This window comes from Salmo trutta, chromosome 5 (assembly GCF_901001165.1).
Source record: "Salmo trutta chromosome 5, fSalTru1.1, whole genome shotgun sequence".
In the NCBI taxonomy this organism is placed as follows: domain Eukaryota; kingdom Metazoa; phylum Chordata; class Actinopteri; order Salmoniformes; family Salmonidae; genus Salmo; species Salmo trutta.
In genome coordinates this window covers 63,529,345-63,549,187 of record NC_042961.1, presented here as the reverse complement: position 1 = coordinate 63,549,187, position 19,843 = coordinate 63,529,345, and the positions used below count along the sequence as shown (strand labels likewise).

Here is a 19,843-nt window from a genome sequence, read left to right as displayed (position 1 = left end):
ATCAGTATTATAGTAATAAACCATGAGGTCTGTGATTAACAGTTGACCCATCAGTATTATAGTAATAAACCATGAGGTCTGTGATTAACAGTTGACCCATCAGTATTATAGTAATAAACCATGAGGTCTGTGATTAACAGTTGACCCATCAGTATTATAGTAATAATCATAATCTCTATATGTGAAACTCTAACAAGACAACAGACCACTTACCTTTTTCTTCCAAATCTTTTCTACGCTTCTTCTCTGTAGACAAAAGAAAACAAATGTATAAAAGCATTACAATAATAATTATTAATAAAAGCCTGGAAATATGAATATTGATTAATATTCTGTGTTTTCTGATTGTAAACACACACACACACACACAAATATATACGGTCTATTAAAAACACAAATGAATATACAGTATAACCATTAAAACCATGAGGTCTGTGATTAACAGTTGACCCATCAGTATTATAGTAATAAACCATGAGGTCTGTGATTAACAGTTGACCCATCAGTATTATAGTAATAAACCATGAGGTCTGTGATTAACAGTTGACCCATCAGTATTATAGTAATAAACCATGAGGTCTGTGATTAACAGTTGACCCATCAGTATTATAGTAAAAAACCATGAGGTCTGTGATTAACAGTTGACCCATCAGTATTATAGTAATAAACCATGAGGTCTGTGATTAACAGTTGACCCATCAGTATTATAGTAATAAACCATGAGGTCTGTGATTAACAGTTGACCCATCAGTATTATAGTAATAAACCATGAGGTCTGTGATTAACAGTATATGGGTCATTCCTAGTTATATCCTGATCTAATACAGGTCTGAAGGTAACCTGGTATAAATGAATAGAGTCTAATGGACAGGATATGGATCATTCCTAGTTATATCCTGATCTAATACAGGACTGGTCTGAAGGTAACCTGGTATAAATGAATAGAGTCTAATGGACAGGATATGGGTCATTCCTAGTTATATCCTGATCTAATACAGGACTGGTCTGAAGGTAACCTGGTATAAATTAATAGAGTCTAATGGACAGGATATTTATTTATTTATTTATTTTTTATTTAACCTTTATTTAACCAGGTAGGCAAGTTGAGAACAAGTTCTCATTTACAATTGCGACCTGGCCAAGATAAAGCAAAGCAGTTCGACAACATACAAAAACACAGAGTTACACATGGAGTAAAACAACATACAATCAATGATGCAGAAGAAAAAAATAAGACTATATACAATGTGAGCAAATGATGTGAGATAATGGAGGTAAAGGCAAAAAAATGCCATGGTGGCAAAGTAAATAAAGTATAGCAAGAAAAACACTGGAATAGTAGATTTGTAGTTTGAAGAAAGTTAAAAGTTAAAATATAAATAATATGGTGCAAAGGAGCAAAATAAAATAAATAAATAAATACAGTAGGGAAGAGGTAGTAGTTTGGGCTAAATTATAGATGGGCTATGTACAGGTGCAGAGATCTGTGAGCTGCTCTGACAGCTGGTGCTTAAAGCTAGTGAGGGAGATATGAGTCTCCAGTTTCAGAGATTTTTGTAGTTTGTTCCAGTCATTGGCAGCAGAGAACTGGAAGGAGAGACGACCAAAGGAGGAGTTGGCTTTAGGGGTGACCAGAGAGATATACCTGCTGGAGCGCGTGCCACAGGTGGGTGCTGCTATGGTGACCAGTGAGCGGAGATAAGGGGGGACTTTACCTAGCAGGGTCTTGTAGATGACCTGGAGCCAATGGGTTTGGCGACGATTATGAAGTGAAGGCCAGCCAACGAGAGCGTACAGGTCGCAGTGGTGGGTTGTATATGGGGCTTTGGTGACAAAACGGATGGCACTGTGATAGACTGCATCCAGCTGGTTGAGTAGGGTATTGGAGGCTATTTTGTAAATGACATCGCCGAAGTCGAGGATTGGTAGGATGGTCAGTTTTACGAGGGTATGTTTGGCAGCATGAGTGAAGGATGCTTTGTTGCGAAATAGGAAGCCAATTCTAGATTTCACTTTGGATTGGAGATGATTGATGTGAGTCTGGAAGGAGAGTTTACATATGGGTCATTCCTAGTTATATCCTGATCTAATACAGGACTGGTCTGAAGGTAATCAAGGTAAAACTCACCTTCAGTATGTTTAATATCTCTGACTGAGGGACTCTTAATGATGAGACATCAAGGACCAGTCAGAGATCAGGTTAAACTCACCTTCAATATGTTTTATCAACATGTAGACACCAGCTGCAAGAACTCCAACAGCTGCTATTGGTAGACCAACAATCAACCAGTAGGTTAATTGAGGTAACCCCTCATCTGAAACAGAGAAGCCATGTCAAACAATTACAACAACACTACATATATAATGTACAGGAAGTAAAGCATCATTTATAAATACAGTACTACTGAAAACAGACCAATAAGGTCATTCCTTAGAGCCTGGTTCCTCTGGTCTACCCAGTACAGCCAGCAGAGGACTGGTCACCCCTCAGAGCCTGGTTCCTCTGGTCTACACAGTAAAGCCAGTAGAGGACTGGTCACCCCTCAGAGCCTGGTTCCTCTGGTCTACCCAGTACAGTCAGTAGAGGACTGGCCACCCCTCAGAGCCTGGTTCCTCTCTACCCAGTAGAGCCAGCAGAGGACTGGTCACCCCTCAGAGCCTGGTTCCTCTGGTCTACCCAGTGCAGCCAGTAGAGGACTGGTCACCCCTCAGAGCCTGGTTCCTCTGGTCTACCCAGTACAGCCAGTAGAGGACTGGTCACCCCTCAGAGCCTGGTTCCTCTGGTCTACCCAGTACAGCCAGTAGAGGACTGGTCACCCCTCAGAGCCTGGTTCCTCTCTACCCAGTACAGCCAGTAGAGGACTGGTCACCCCTCAGAGCCTGGTTCCTCTGGTCTACCCAGTACAGCCAGTAGAGGACTGGTCACCCCTCAGAGCCTGATTCCTCTGGTTTACCCAGTACAGCCAGTAGAGGACTGGTCACCCCTCAGAGCCTGGTTCCTCAGGTCTACCCAGTACAGCCAGTAGAGGACTGGTCACCCCTCAGAGCCTGGTTCCTCTGGTCTACCCAGTACAGCCAGTAGAGGACTGGTCACCCCTCAGAGCCTGGTTCCTCTCTACCCAGTACAGCCAGAAGAGGACTGGTCACCCCTCAGAGCCTGGTTCCTCTCTACCCAGTACAGCCAGTAGAGGACTGGTCACCCCTCAGAGCCTGGTTCCTCTGGTCTACCCAGTACAGCCAGTAGAGGACTGGTCACCCCTCAGAGCCTGGTTCCTCTGGTCTACCCAGTACAGCCAGTAGAGGACTGGTCACCCCTCAGAGTCTGAATAATATTCTGTGTTTTCTGCTGGTAACACACACGGTCTTTAGAAAACACAAATGAATATACAGTATAACCAGGTTATAACAAGACAACAGCCCACTTACCTAGTTTTTTACGCTTCTTCTCTGTAGACAAAAGAAAAAAAATGTATTAAAGCATTACAATAATAATAATAATTAAAAGCCTATATAACTCTACATCTAACCCATACTAATTAATTCCTGTAATTAGCATAGTTATATCCTGATCTAATACAGGACTGGTCTGAAGGTAACCTGGTATAAATGAATAGAGTCTAATGGACAGGATATGGGTCATTCCTAGTTAAAATAAATAAAAACTGAAATATCACACTTGTTTAATGATGAGACATCAAGGACCAGTCAGAGATCAAGGTTAAACTCACCTTCAGTATGTTTAATATCTCTGACTGAGGGACTCTTAATGATGAGACATCAAGGACCAGTCAGACATCAAGGTTAAACTCACCTTCAGTATGTTTAATATCTCTGACTGAGGGACTCTTAATGATGAGACATCAAGGACCAGTCAGACATCAAGGTTAAACTCACCTTCAGTATGTTTAATATCTCTGACTGAGGGACTCTTAATGATGAGACATCAAGGACCAGTCAGACATCAAGGTTAAACTCACCTTCAGTATGTTTAATATCTCTGACTGAGGGACTCTTAATGATGAGACATCAAGGACCAGTCAGACATCAAGGTTAAACTCACCTTCAATATGTTTTCTCAACATGTAGACACCAGCTGCAATAACTCCAACAGCTGCTATTAGTAGACCAACAATCAACCCTACTTGTGATTTAGGAAACACGTCATCTGAAACAGAGAAGCCATGTGAAACCATTACAACACTACATATTTACTGTACAGGAAGTAAAGCATCATTTAGAGCCTGGATTCATCTCTACCCAGTACAGTCAGTAGAGGACTCTTAATGATGAGACATCAAGGACCAGTCAGAGATCAAGGTTAAACTGACCTTCAGTATGTTTAATATCTCTGACTGAGGGACTCTTAATGATGAGACATCAAGGACCAGTCAGAGATCAGGTTAAACTCACCTTCAGTATGTTTAATATCTCTGACTGAGGGACTCTTAATGATGAGACATTAACTCACCTTCAGTATGTTTAATATCTCTGACTGAGGGACTCTTAATGATGAGACATTAACTCACCTTCAGTATGTTTAATATCTCTGACTGAGGGACTCTTAATGATGAGACATCAAGGACCAGTCAGAGATCAGGTTAAACTCACCTTTCATATGTTTTATCAACATGTAGACACCAATAGAAGCTGCAAGAACTCCAACAGCTCCTGCTAGTAGACCAACAATCATCACTTCTTGTGATTTAGGAAACACGTCATCTGAAACAGAGAAGTCATGTTAAACCATTACAACAACACTACATATATACTGTACAGGAAGTAAAACATCATTTATAAATACTACTGAAAACAGACGAACAAGGTCATCCCTTAGGAAACCATCCTCCACTAACTAGTCTAACTAACTAGTCTAACTAACAAGGGGTCTCAGGTATTTGGGTTAACCAATGAAGACCTCACCTGGGACATGAATCTCTGTCTCCTTCAGGTGGTTGATCTCCAGCTGATGAACTCTACAGGTGAAGTTGTTGGTGTCAGTCTGGTCCACGGTGACATGTCGTCTCACAGCGTAGAGGCCTGAGTCCCTGTGTCTCTCTGGAGGTCCATCAGCAGGGAGGATGGTTCTAGAACTGTCCAGCCACTCCATCTCAGGTTCAGGAAACCAGCCTCCAGACTCACACTTCAGGACCACCCCCCAGCCTTTGGTTCCAACAATAGAGATCACTGGCTGGGATACAGCACCTACACAGATACAAGATAAAACAGATCACTGGCTGAGATACAGCACCTACACAGATACAAGATAAAACAGATCACTGGCTGAGATACAGCATCTACACAGATACCAGATAAAACAGAGGTCACTGGCTGGGATACAGCACCTACACAGATACAAGATAAAACAGATCACTGGCTGAGATACAGCACCTATACAGATTCAAGATAAAACAGATCACTGGCTGAGATACAGCACCTACACAGATACAAGATAAAACAGATCACTGGCTGAGATACAGCACCTACACAGATACAAGATAAACCAGATCACTGGCTGAGATACAGCACCTACACAGATACAAGATAAAACAGATCACTGGCTGAGATACAGCACCTACACAGATACAAGATAAAACAGATCACTGGCTGAGATACAGCACCTACACAGATACAAGATAAAACAGAGATCACTGGCTGAGATACAGCACCTACACAGATACCAGATAAAACAGATCACTGGCTGGGATACAGCACCTACAGATACAAGATAAAACAGATCACTGGCTGGGATACAGCACCTACACAGATACAAGATAAAACAGATCACTGGCTGGGATACAGCACCTACAGATACAAGATAAAACAGAGATCACTGGCTGAGATACAGCACCTACACAGATACCAGATAAAACAGATCACTGGCTGGGATACAGCACCTACAGATACAAGATAAAACAGATCACTGGCTGGGATACAGCACCTACACCCTCAGTCTGGAGAGATACTGGGTGGTCAACCCTCAGTCTGGAGATACTGGGTGGTCAACCCTCAGTCAGCAGAGATAATGGGTGGTCTACCCTCAGTCAGGAGAGATGCTGAGTGTGCAGGCTTTTGATCAAGCCCTGCTCAAACACATCAATGTGGTTTGCTAGAGGGGAACTGAAATAAAAGCCTGCACACGCATCATCTATCCTGGAGGACGGTTCTTCATGCTTTTCATGAAATTTATCTTTTCTAGTTCAGTCATTTATCTTAGCTGCCTAAGAAGTGTTTACTTTGCAGGCTGACTAGCATCTATTGAGTTGCAATGTCCCATACATTGGATGGACAAATCAACTGGAAGTATCTACAAAACAAGTTTTGAAGCCACAATCTTTTTTCCAAAAATGAATGTCCACAATTCACAAATTATTATTTTGATTCACATGATTCGATTCAATTGAACTGAATACAATGAAGTCAATCATTAGTTTTGTCGAAATTAAATTAATAATACAATGAATCACTGTAGGTGTATATATGCTTGCAGAACAATTCTACCCTTGTTTTTGGAGAAAAAACTATTCTAAACATTTTCACAAAATGCATATAATTTATAACATCACAGACAAACACACACACAGATCCTGCATCTCTACCCTTGGAAAGTACAATCAAACAGTCACAATATGCAAACGTACAAATAGATATATATTATATGACTGGACACATGCAAAATGTAACAGCAAGTGGGTAAAAAAAACAATTCTAAAACGTGAGTGTAACATATGGTAAGAGCATCCGTTTCATTTGGGACGGTCTGTTTTTGAAATAAGGAACAATTCTCATCTCCATTGTGAGCCATATTTACAGTTATCCAATCACCTCAGCTCAAATCTGACTGAATAAGTGTTCACTGTCAGATGTATGGGGACAAATGACCTGTATCCAAGTGAATTGCTGGATAATTCTCACTGCATAACCATCACCATGAAAAAGAAGAATCCCACGGTTTGTTCAAGTCTTAATGTGAACAATGGGTCTGGTCACCTCCCTTGGCTGCTTTTATCTTTGATGTAGAGATTCTCAGAACATTTTGACAATTGGTAATTTGTTAAATTTGACCTGTGGCGGGATTTGTTGTAATTCATGACTGAGAACGTTTGTTCACACACATAATATGGACCCGAATAAAACAAGAATCCTTTGGGCGTGCTTTTTAAATGTTTGGAAACGTTATTTCATTCAGTGAGGCATAGAACTGGCCTATTGTTGCTGTGTTGTACTCCTCCTTCAAAGCACTGTCACCTTGGATGTCGATTAGCTGGTGGTGCTTCCTCACCCATTATCTCTCCTGGAGGACGGTGGCCCTCAATCTCCCTGTGGAAAGACAGGGGCACAATACAAGCTCCAGATCAGTCTCAATCTCCCTGTGGAAAGACAGGGGCACAATACAAGCTCCAGATCAGTCTCAATCTCCCTGTGGAAAGACAGGGGCACGATACAAGCTCCAGATCAGTCTCAATCTCCCTGTGGAAAGACAGGGGCACGATACAAGCTACTACTCAGTCTCAATCTCCCTGTGGAAAGACAGGGGCACGATACAAGCTACTACTCAGTCTCAATCTCCCTGTGGAAAGACAGGGGCACAATACAAGCTACTACTCAGTCTCAATCTCCCTGTGGAAAGACAGGGGCACGATACAAGCTACTACTCAGTCTCAATCTCCCTGTGGAAAGACAGGGGCACAATACAAGCTACTACTCAGTCTCAATCTCCCTGTGGAAAGACAGGGGCACGATACAAGCTACTACTCAGTCTCAATCTCCCTGTGGAAAGACAGGGGCACAATACAAGCTCCAGATCAGTCTCAATCTCCCTGTGGAAAGACAGGGGCACAATACAAGCTCCAGATCAGTCTCAATCTCCCTGTGGAAAGACAGGGGCACGATACAAGCTCCAGATCAGTCTCAATCTCCCTGTGGAAAGACAGGGGCTTGGTGAAGTCTGAGAAGCAGCAGGAAAACTCAGCATGCAGGTCAATCAAAGTGCTCAGTGCGGCACTGCAATGTGGGCGCGTTCAGTGCAGCCAGTGTCGGAAAATGAAAATGAGCAAGAGACCGGCTGCTCATTTGTCTAGAGAACAACATAAGTTTGGCCTTGAATGAACGTTGGAATACAGTTGATACACAAAAACACAATTTCCCAGTTTCAGTTTCCCATTCAGATTTCGCCAGTCTGTGTCTTTCAACTCGGAGAAGTCGTCAGCTTTTCCAACCGTATCAAGGAACATAATCTCCTCTCAGTCTCCCAGGCTGAGCCAGCTCACATTTGAATGGTACAACAAGTCCTGCTGCTCTGCCTCCGTGTCATTGAACAGCTGAATGAACTGACGATGGTTAAGCCCCCTTGTCCGTATAAAGTTTTACAACCACTTTCCAGCTTCAACACACTTTTACACAGGGCTTCATGATGAATAGCACAGTGAAGAAATATCAATTCCTCAGAGTTAGGGCGTTCTCCTTGTACTTTGTCTTTTTAATGTTATTTCCGTTAGATTTGGTGATCCATCTGTTGTGACGTTTGCTCAACGGTAGATTCATTTGTCCAAGCAGACTGTTTGCTTGAAAAATGACGATTGAGATGATATTCCTTATTAACACTTTCTTGGCATACCATAGAACTGGCCTATTGTTGTTGTGTTGTACTCCTATTACATTTAACTTTGCCCCCCTATGCCTACCTGCTGCTGCTGCTCTGACTGTTTCGCTCTCCTGTTTCTAAATAAATTACATTCAACAGAAATTATTAATTAATTATTTTTCTAAAACGTGTATGATTTTATTACATTTTAAAAACTTTTCCAGGTCTGGAAAATACCATAAAAATATAGCTGAGAGTGAATACAATGTTGTAAACAAGTATTTGCCCTCTTTCTGATTTACTCTATTTCTTGCATATTTTTGATTCTGAATGTTATCAGATCTTCAACCAAAACATAATATTAGATAAAGGGAACCTGAGTTTACAAATAACAAAAAAAAGTATTTATTTAATTACCAAAGTTATGCAGCACTCAATCCCCCTGTGTGAAAAAGTAATTCCCCTACTCAATAACTGGATGTACCACCTTTATCTGTAATGACTCCAACCAAACACTTCCTGTAGCTGTTGATCTAACAGCAGCATGGTAGAGTGTGTAGTGTTGGTTACCAATCTAACAGCAGCATGGTAGAGTGTCTAGTGTTGGTTACCAATCTAACAGCAGCATGGTAGAGTGTCTAGTGTTGGTTACCAATCTAACAGCAGCATGGTAGAGTGTCTAGTGTTGGTTACCAATCTAACAGCAGCATGGTAGAGTGGTTACCAATCTAACAGCAGCATGGTAGAGTGTCTAGTGTTGGTTACCAATCTAACAGCAGCATGGTAGAGTGTTGGTTACCAATCTAACAGCAGCATGGTAGAGTGTCTAGTGTTGGTTACCAATCTATCAGCAGCATGGTAGAGTGTCTAGTGTTGGTTACCAATCTAACAGCTGCATGGTAGAGTGTCTAGTGTTGGTTACCAATCTAACAGCAGCATGGTAGAGTGTCTAGTGTTGGTTACCAATCTAACAGCAGCATGGTAGAGTGTCTAGTGTTGGTTACCAATCTATCAGCAGCATGGTAGAGTATCTAGTGTTGGTTACCAATCTAACAGCAGCATGGTAGAGTTTCTAGTGTTGGTTACCAATCTAACAGCAGCATGGTAGAGTGTCTAGTGTTGGTTACCAATCTAACAGCTGCATGGTAGAGTGTCTAGTGTTGGTTACCAATCTAACAGCTGCATGGTAGAGTGTCTAGTGTTGGTTACCAATCTAACAGCAGCATGGTAGAGTGTCTAGTGTTGGTTACCAATCTAACATCAGCATGGTAGAGTGTCTAGTGTTGGTTACCAATCTAACAGCAGCACGGTAGAGTGTCTAGTGTTGGTTACCAATCTAACAGCAGCACGGTAGAGTGTCTAGTGTTGGTTACCAATCTATCAGCAGCATGGTAGAGTATCTAGTGTTGGTTACCAATCTAACAGCAGCATGGTAGAGTGTCTAGTGTTGGTTACCAATCTAACAGCAGCATGGTAGAGTGTCTAGTGTTGGTTACCAATCTAACAGCAGCATGGTAGAGTGGTTACCAATCTAACAGCAGCATGGTAGAGTGTCTAGTGTTGGTTACCAATCTAACAGCAGCATGGTAGAGTGTTGGTTACCAATCTAACAGCAGCATGGTAGAGTGTCTAGTGTTGGTTACCAATCTATCAGCAGCATGGTAGAGTGTCTAGTGTTGGTTACCAATCTAACAGCTGCATGGTAGAGTGTCTAGTGTTGGTTACCAATCTAACAGCAGCATGGTAGAGTGTCTAGTGTTGGTTACCAATCTAACAGCAGCATGGTAGAGTGTCTAGTGTTGGTTACCAATCTATCAGCAGCATGGTAGAGTATCTAGTGTTGGTTACCAATCTAACAGCAGCATGGTAGAGTTTCTAGTGTTGGTTACCAATCTAACAGCAGCATGGTAGAGTGTCTAGTGTTGGTTACCAATCTAACAGCTGCATGGTAGAGTGTCTAGTGTTGGTTACCAATCTAACAGCTGCATGGTAGAGTGTCTAGTGTTGGTTACCAATCTAACAGCAGCATGGTAGAGTGTCTAGTGTTGGTTACCAATCTAACATCAGCATGGTAGAGTGTCTAGTGTTGGTTACCAATCTAACAGCAGCACGGTAGAGTGTCTAGTGTTGGTTACCAATCTAACAGCAGCACGGTAGAGTGTCTAGTGTTGGTTACCAATCTATCAGCAGCATGGTAGAGTATCTAGTGTTGGTTACCAATCTAACAGCAGCATGGTAGAGTTTCTAGTGTTGGTTACCAATCTATCAGCAGCATGGTAGAGTGTCTAGTGTTGGTTACCAATCTAACAGCTGCATGGTAGAGTGTCTAGTGTTGGTTACCAATCTAACAGCTGCATGGTAGAGTGTCTAGTGTTGGTTACCAATCTAACAGCAGCATGGTAGAGTGTCTAGTGTTGGTTACCAATCTAACATCAGCATGGTAGAGTGTCTAGTGTTGGTTACCAATCTAACAGCTGCATGGTAGAGTGTCTAGTGTTGGTTACCAATCTAACAGCAGCATGGTAGAGTGTCTAGTGTTGGTTACCAATCTAACAGCAGCATGGTAGAGTGTCTAGTGTTGGTTACCAATCTATCAGCAGCATGGTAGAGTATCTAGTGTTGGTTACCAATCTAACAGCAGCATGGTAGAGTTTCTAGTGTTGGTTACCAATCTAACAGCAGCATGGTAGAGTGTCTAGTGTTGGTTACCAATCTAACAGCTGCATGGTAGAGTGTCTAGTGTTGGTTACCAATCTAACAGCTGCATGGTAGAGTGTCTAGTGTTGGTTACCAATCTAACAGCAGCATGGTAGAGTGTCTAGTGTTGGTTACCAATCTAACATCAGCATGGTAGAGTGTCTAGTGTTGGTTACCAATCTAACAGCAGCACGGTAGAGTGTCTAGTGTTGGTTACCAATCTAACAGCAGCACGGTAGAGTGTCTAGTGTTGGTTACCAATCTATCAGCAGCATGGTAGAGTATCTAGTGTTGGTTACCAATCTAACAGCAGCATGGTAGAGTTTCTAGTGTTGGTTACCAATCTATCAGCAGCATGGTAGAGTGTCTAGTGTTGGTTACCAATCTAACAGCTGCATGGTAGAGTGTCTAGTGTTGGTTACCAATCTATCAGCAGCATGGTAGAGTATCTAGTGTTGGTTACCAATCTAACAGCAGCATGGTAGAGTTTCTAGTGTTGGTTACCAATCTAACAGCAGCATGGTAGAGTGTCTAGTGTTGGTTACCAATCTAACAGCTGCATGGTAGAGTGTCTAGTGTTGGTTACCAATCTAACAGCTGCATGGTAGAGTGTCTAGTGTTGGTTACCAATCTAACATCAGCATGGTAGAGTGTCTAGTGTTGGTTACCAATCTAACAGCAGCACGGTAGAGTGTCTAGTGTTGGTTACCAATCTAACAGCAGCACGGTAGAGTGTCTAGTGTTGGTTACCAATCTATCAGCAGCATGGTAGAGTATCTAGTGTTGGTTACCAATCTATCAGCAGCATGGTAGAGTATCTAGTGTTGGTTACCAATCTAACAGCAGCATGGTAGAGTTTCTAGTGTTGGTTACCAATCTATCAGCAGCATGGTAGAGTGTCTAGTGTTGGTTACCAATCTAACAGCTGCATGGTAGAGTGTCTAGTGTTGGTTACCAATCTAACAGCTGCATGGTAGAGTGTCTAGTGTTGGTTACCAATCTAACAGCAGCATGGTAGAGTGTCTAGTGTTGGTTACCAATCTAACATCAGCATGGTAGAGTGTCTAGTGTTGGTTACCAATCTAACAGCAGCACGGTAGAGTGTCTAGTGTTGGTTACCAATCTAACAGCAGCATGGTAGAGTGTCTAGTGTTGGTTACCAATCTAACAACAGCATGGTAGAGTGGTAACCAATCTAACAGCTGCATGGTAGAGTGTCTAGTGTTGGTAACCAATCTAACAGCAGCATGGTAGAGTGTCTAGTGTTGGTTACCAATCTAACAGCAGCATGGTAGAGTGTCTAGTGTTGGTTACCAATCTAACAGCAGCATGGTAGAGTGTCTAGTGTTGGTAACCAATCTAACAGCAGCATGGTAGAGTGTCTAGTGTTGGTTACCAATCTAACAGCAGCATGGTAGAGTGTCTAGTGTTGGTTACCTATCTAACAGCAGCATGGTAGAGTGTCTAGTGTTGGTTAACAATCTAACAGCAGCATGGTAGAGTGTCTAGTGTTGGTTACCAATCTAACAGCAGCATGGTAGAGTGTCTAGTGTTGGTTACCAATCTAACAGCAGCATGGTAGAGTGTCTAGTGTTGGTTACCAATCTAACAGCAGCATGGTAGAGTGTCTAGTGTTGGTTACCAATCTAACAGCAGCTTGGTAGAGTGTCTAGTGTTGGTTACCAATCTAACAGCTGCATGGTAGAGTGTTTAGTGTTGGTTACCAATCTAACATCAGCATGGTAGAGTGTCTAGTGTTGGTTACCAATCTAACAGCAGCATGGTAGAGTGTCTAGTGTTGGTTACCAATCTAACAGCAGCATGGTAGAGTGTCTAGTGTTGGTTACCAATCTAACAGCAGCATGGTAGAGTGTCTAGTGTTGGTTACCAATCTAACAGCAGCTTGATAGAGTGTCTAGTGTTGGTTACCAATCTAACAGCAGCATGGTAGAGTGTCTAGTGTTGGTTACCAATCTAACAGCAGCATGGTAGAGTGTCTAGTGTTGGTTACCAATCTAACAGCAGCATGGTAGAGTGTCTAGTGTTGGTTACCAATCTAACAGCAGCTTGGTAGAGTGTCTAGTGTTGGTTACCAATCTAACAGCTGCATGGTAGAGTGTTTAGTGTTGGTTACCAATCTAACAGCAGCATGGTAGAGTGTCTAGTGTTGGTTACCAATCTAACAGCAGCATAGTAGAGTGTCTAGTGTTGGTTACCAATCTAACAGCAGCATGGTAGAGTGTCTAGTGTTGGTTACCAATCTAACAGCAGCATGGTAGAGTGTCTAGTGTTGGTTACCAATCTAACAGCAGCATGGTAGAGTGTCTAGTGTTGGTTACCAATCTAACAGCAGCATGGTAGAGTGTCTAGTGTTGGTTACCAATCTAACAGCAGCATGGTAGAGTGTCTAGTGTTGGTTACCAATCTAACAGCAGCATGGTGGAGTGTCTAGTGTTGATATACAGATATACAACCTCCCCTGATACATGATGTCTGAGTCCACTCCTCTCTTTATTCATGTCTTGTTCAGTCTGATGTCTCTGAGTCCACCCCTCTCTTTATCCATGTCTTGTTTAGTCTGATGTCTCTGAGTCCACCCCTCTCTTTATTCATGTCTTGTTTAGTCTGATGTCTCTGAGTCCACCCCTCTCTTTATCCATGTCTTGTTTAGTCTGATGTCTCTGAGTCCACCCCTCTCTTTATTCATGTCAAACACCTTTGCTATGTACTGGAAAGCCGAAAGCGAGCCAGGCCTAGTCACCCAACATCAGTACCCGACCTCACAGCCTTTCTGTGGGGAACCCAGGTCCTCTGAGAGAAGAGAGGGAGGGAGACCTCACTAAAGCTCTTGTGGCTGAATGAAAGCAAGTCCCCACAGCAATGTTCCATCATCTAGTGGAAAGCCTTCCCAGAATAGTGGAGGCTGTTATAGCAGCAAAGGGGGACCAACTCCATATTAATGCCCATGATTTTGGAATGAGATGTTTAATGAACAGGTGTCTACATACTTTTGGTCATGTAGTGTTTCTACCTAATGTTAGATAATAGCAGGTGTCCACATACTTTTGGTCATGTAGTGTTTCTACCTAATGTTAGATAATAGCAGGTGTCCACATACTTTTGGTCATGTCTGTGTGTGTGTTCACATGCATTGTCATGTTTTTAAGGTTTGCTCACCAACATGTATGTTCTGTCTATCTGTTCTTGTCCTCAGGGGAAGCTAAAGAGACCATCCAATCCCTCTCCACCTCTTCAGATGGTCAACAGAAAACACAGACTCCTTCCCAAGGTAATCAATCTTTATGAGTCACTATCTGAGGCAGGGTTGCTTTCTTGATCTTGATAATAGATAATAACTTATCTAATACAAGTTAGATTTTCTCTGCATTTAGGACCAATTTGATCTGAAAGAGGTGATGTTGGACAACAAACACTTCCTGCTATTTGATAAATGCCTAGTCAACAATATTAAACACTTTCTGCTATTTGATAAATGCCTAGTCAACAACATTAAACACTTCCTGCTATTTGATAAATACCTAGTCAACAACATTAAACACTTCCTGCTATTTGATAAATACCTAGTCAACAACATTAAACACTTCATGCTATTTGAGAAATGCCTAGTCAACAACATTAAACACTTCCTGCTATTTGAGAAATGCCTAATCAACAACATTTATCACTTCCTGCTATTTGATAATTGCCTAGTCAACAACATCAAACACTTCCTGCTATTTGATAATTGCCTAGTCAACAACATTAAACACTTCCTGCTATTTGAGAAATGCCTAATCAACAACATTTATCACTTCCTGCTATTTGAGAAATGCCTAATCAACAACATTAAACACTTCCTGCTATTTGATAAATACCTAGTCAACAACATTAAACACTTCCTGCTATTTGATAAATACCTAGTCAACAACATTAAACACTTCCTGCTATTTGATAAATACCTAGTCAACAACATTAAACACTTCCTGCTATTTGAGAAATGCCTAATCAACAACATTTATCACTTCCTGCTATTTGAGAAATGCCTAATCAACAACATTTATCACTTCCTGCTATTTGAGAAATGCCTAATCAACAACATTAAACACTTCCTGCAATTTGAGAAATGCCTAGTCAACAACATTAAACACTTCCTGCTATTTGATAAATACCTAGTCAACAACATTAAACACTTCCCGATCTGGTGTGGGATCAGGGCTATAGATGATATCTCATCTGCATATAGATGGACATTTTCATCAGCAATGGTTTCACACAAGTTATTACTTAAATAGTGAACAATAACGGCCCATGAAGAGAACCCTGCAGCACTCCAATATTAACAGAAAGATGGTCAGAAGTCATGAACAGAACCCTGCAGCACTCCAGTATTAACAGAAAGATGGTCAGGAGTCATGAACAGAACCCTGCAGCACTCCAGTATTAACAGAAAGATGGTCAGAAGTCATGAACCCTGCAGCACTCCAGTATTAACAGAAAGATGGTCAGAAGTCATGAACAGAACAACAGCTTTAATTGAAATCATTTAAATTTTAGTCATTTAGCAGACACTCTTATCCAGAGTGACTTACAGTAGTGAATGCATACATTTCATTTAATGCAAAAAAAAATTTGTACTGGAATCGAACCCACAACCCACACACCATGCTGGCGTTGCAAACACCATGCTCTACCAACTGAGCCACAGGGAAGACATCAATAATTAACTGTGTCAAACAAAAGCCTTGGACAAATCAATCAACAAAGCAGCACAACGCTGTTGACTATACAATACCTTCCCAATGGAAGTGTTTCACTATCAGTACATAGTAACTACTGTGAGTCAACAGCAGGTAGCAGGAATATAAGGACACAGACAGTGTGACAGTGTTGGAGGTTTGGATGTGTGAGGAGTGTGTTGTAAAGGCTGTGTGCTGAGCAGCTGAATACATGATCTATAACAGAGGAAGGAAGACCAGCTGAATACATGATCTATAACAGAGGAAGGACTGATGAGGGAGGAAGACCAGCTGAATACATGATCTATAACAGAGGAAGGAAGACCAGCTGAATACATGATCTATAACAGAGGAAGGAAGACCAGCTGAATACATGATCTATAACAGAGGACAGTAATCATGACTCACCAACAAGGAGTTGAACGGTGGTTTGATTCACCTGGCTGGTCAGTGTTGGAATGAAGCACCTGTAGCTTCCAGCATCAGAGAGAGTAACTCTGGTCAGCTTTAAGGAGACGTTGCCTTTCTTCAGTTCTTCATTAAACACTGATGTCCTTCCCCTGTAGGATGGAGACTGGTCCTCATTGGAGTCTTGACCGTCACGGTAAAAATGGACGTTTTCTGTTGTCGGGTTCAATCTTGTCCACCTCACTGCCATGTCCTTAACACTTGCATTGGGTTTCAGGGAACATGGTAGAATGATGTCATCACCAGCTAAGGCAACGACTGGGTCAGCCGGTCCAACAACCTCAGACGACCCTGGAGAAAAACAGATAACACACAGTTAAAGATACCTGGTAACTTCCTGTTGTTCCATGGATTCTGGCCCACATGACACCATTCATTCCTATAGTGAATTGATGCCAAATGAAGTCGGACCCCTCATCCCAGACAGTGCATTGCCCCAGACCCCTCATCCCAGACCCTTCATCCCAGACCCCTCATCCCAGACAGTACATTGCCCCACACCCCTCATCCCAGACCCCTCATCCCAGACAGTACATTGCCCCACACCCCTCATCCCAGACCCCTCATCCCAGACCCCTCATCCCAGACCCCTCATCCCAGACAGTACATTGTCCCAGACCCCTCATCCCAGACCCCTCATCCCAGACAGTACATTGTCCCAGACCCCTCATTCCAGACCCCTCATCCCAGACAGTACATTGTCCCAGACCCCTCATCCCAGACCCCTCACCCCAGACAGTACATTGCCCCAGACCCCCCCACACACACACACAAGCCAGCCAGTGTTAACAAACTATAACCTTCCTGTATTCTGTTTCAATCTAAGTGCATTCTGCCTAGTGGAGCTGTTGAGTTTGGATTATTTAGACTATTTAAATCTCATTAGAAATTATGTGGTGTTTTGATGTAATGTTATGCTAAGCTATTATATTTCATATTATACTAAGCTATTATATTTGATAATGCTATGCTAAGCTATTATATTTGATAATGTTATACTAAGATATTATATTTGATAATGTTATGCTAAGCTATTATATTTGATAATGTTATACTAAGCTATTATATTTGATAATGTTATACTAAGATATTATATTTGATAATGTTATGCTAAGCTATTATATTTGATAATGTTATGCTAAGCTATTATATTTGATAATGTTATACTAAGCTATTATATTTGATAATGTTATACTAAGATATTATATTTGATAATGTTATACTAAGATATTATATTTGATAATGCTATGCTAAGCTATTATATTTGATAATGCTATGCTAAGCTATTATATTTGATAATGTTATACTAAGCTATTATATTTGATAATGTTATGCTAAGCTTTTATATTTGATAATGTTATGCTAAGCTATTATATTTCATATTATACTAAGCTATTATATTTGATAATGCTATGCTAAGCTATTATATTTGATAATGTTATACTAAGATATTATATTTGATAATGTTATGCTAAGCTATTATATTTGATAATGTTATACTAAGCTATTATATTTGATAATGTTATACTAAGATATTATATTTGATAATGTTATACTAAGATATTATATTTGATAATGTTATGCTAAGCTATTATATTTGATAATGTTATGCTAAGCTATTATATTTGAAAATGTTATGCTAAGCTATTATATTTCATATTATACTAAGCTATTATATTTGATAATGTTATGCTAAGCTATTATATTTGATAATGTTGTACTAAGCTATTATATTTGATAATGTTATGCTAAGCTTTTATATTTGATAATGTTGTACTAAGCTATTATATTTGATAATGTTATACTAAGCTATTATATTTGATAATGTTGTACTAAGCTATTATATTTGATAATGTTATACTAAGCTATTATATTTGATAATGTTGTGCTAAGCTATTATATTTGATAATGTTATGCTAAGCTATTATATTTGATAATGTTATACTAAGCTATTATATTTGATAATGTTATGCTAAGCTATTATATTTGATAATGTTATACTAAGCTATTATATTTGATAATGTTGTGCTAAGCTATTATATTTGATAATGTTATGCTAAGCTATTATATTTGATAATGTTATGCATTTGAGACCCGTCATTCAGAGCAGTTTGTTAACAATAAATAAAACGGTCTCTTTTTATCTCCAAAATGCGTTTAAAAAAATACAAAGAGTAGGGGTTGGTAATATTCTCTAGTTGCGCCGTGAAAAAGGTAATTATATATTTTCATATACATTTGCAAAAAATAAATGAAAACGTGTTTTCGCTTTGTCATTATGGGGTATTATGTACTGATTTATGAGAAAACGTAACAAAAAGTGGAAAAGGTCAAGGAGTCTGAATACTTTGAAAACACTATCATTAAATCCAAAAATAAATGTAGCAACAGCAGATTGCCCCTTTAAGGCAGGTTCTCAATCTATAGTCAACTGCATCCATTACCAAGGTGCTGTGGTACAACACTTCATAATACACCTGTTGTATCAGCTGGAACAACACTTCATAATACACCTGTTGTATCAGCTGGAACAACACTTCATAATACACCTGTTGTATCAGCTGGAACAACACTTCATAATACACCTGTTGTATCAGCTGGAACAACACTTCATAATACACCTGTTGTATCAGCTGGAACAACACTTCATAATACACCTGTTGTATCAGCTGGTACAACACTTCATAATACACCTGTTGTATCAGCTGGAACAACACTTCATAATACACCTGTTGTATCAGCTGGAACAACACTTCATAATACACCTGTTGTATCAGCTGGTACAACACTTCATAATACACCTGTTGTATCAGCTGGAACAACACTTCATAATACATTAAACTCGATATATGGCATATATATGATATTGCTGCATTTGCGTTTGTTTAGGCCGTTTTCTAATGATATTTATTTGGATACTGAAAAAGCGTGTGCGAGCAAGGAGGCCTACAAACCAGACTCAGTAACACCAGCTCTGTCAGGAGGAATGGGCCAAAATTCACCCAACTTATTGTGGGAAGCTTATGGAAGGCGACCCAAGTTAAACAATTTAAAGGCAATGCTACCAAATAGTAATTGAGTGTATGTAAACTTCTGACCCACTGGGAATGTGATGAAAGAAATAAAACCTGAAATAAATCATTCTCTCTACTATTATTCTGACATTTCACATTCTTAAAATAAAGTGGTGATCCTAACTGACCTAAAACAGGGAATCTTTACTAAGATTAAATGTCAGGAATTGTGAAAAACTGAGTTTAAATGTATTTGGCTAAGGTGTATGTAAACTTCCGACTTCAACTGTATATATACAGTGCTTTCAGAAAGTATTCAGACCTCTTGACTTTTCTACATTTGCTGG

The 19,843-nt window shown here is 40.5% G+C and overlaps 1 protein-coding gene across 1 annotated transcript in view; it reads right to left on the bottom strand.

Annotated features, from left to right (window-relative positions):
- The window catches only part of LOC115194770 (uncharacterized), a 519,835-nt gene that overhangs the window by 370,209 nt on the left and 129,783 nt on the right, over nucleotides 1-19,843 (bottom strand). The window contains exons 3-8 of the mRNA XM_029754698.1: nucleotides 4,921-5,202; nucleotides 4,609-4,719; nucleotides 4,061-4,165; nucleotides 3,427-3,447; nucleotides 2,211-2,315; nucleotides 214-246 (exon numbers count right to left, since the gene is read on the bottom strand). Coding sequence (XP_029610558.1) covers nucleotides 214-246; nucleotides 2,211-2,315; nucleotides 3,427-3,447; nucleotides 4,061-4,165; nucleotides 4,609-4,719; nucleotides 4,921-5,202 — 657 coding nt within the window. The remainder of the gene's footprint in view (nucleotides 1-213; nucleotides 247-2,210; nucleotides 2,316-3,426; nucleotides 3,448-4,060; nucleotides 4,166-4,608; nucleotides 4,720-4,920; nucleotides 5,203-19,843) is intronic.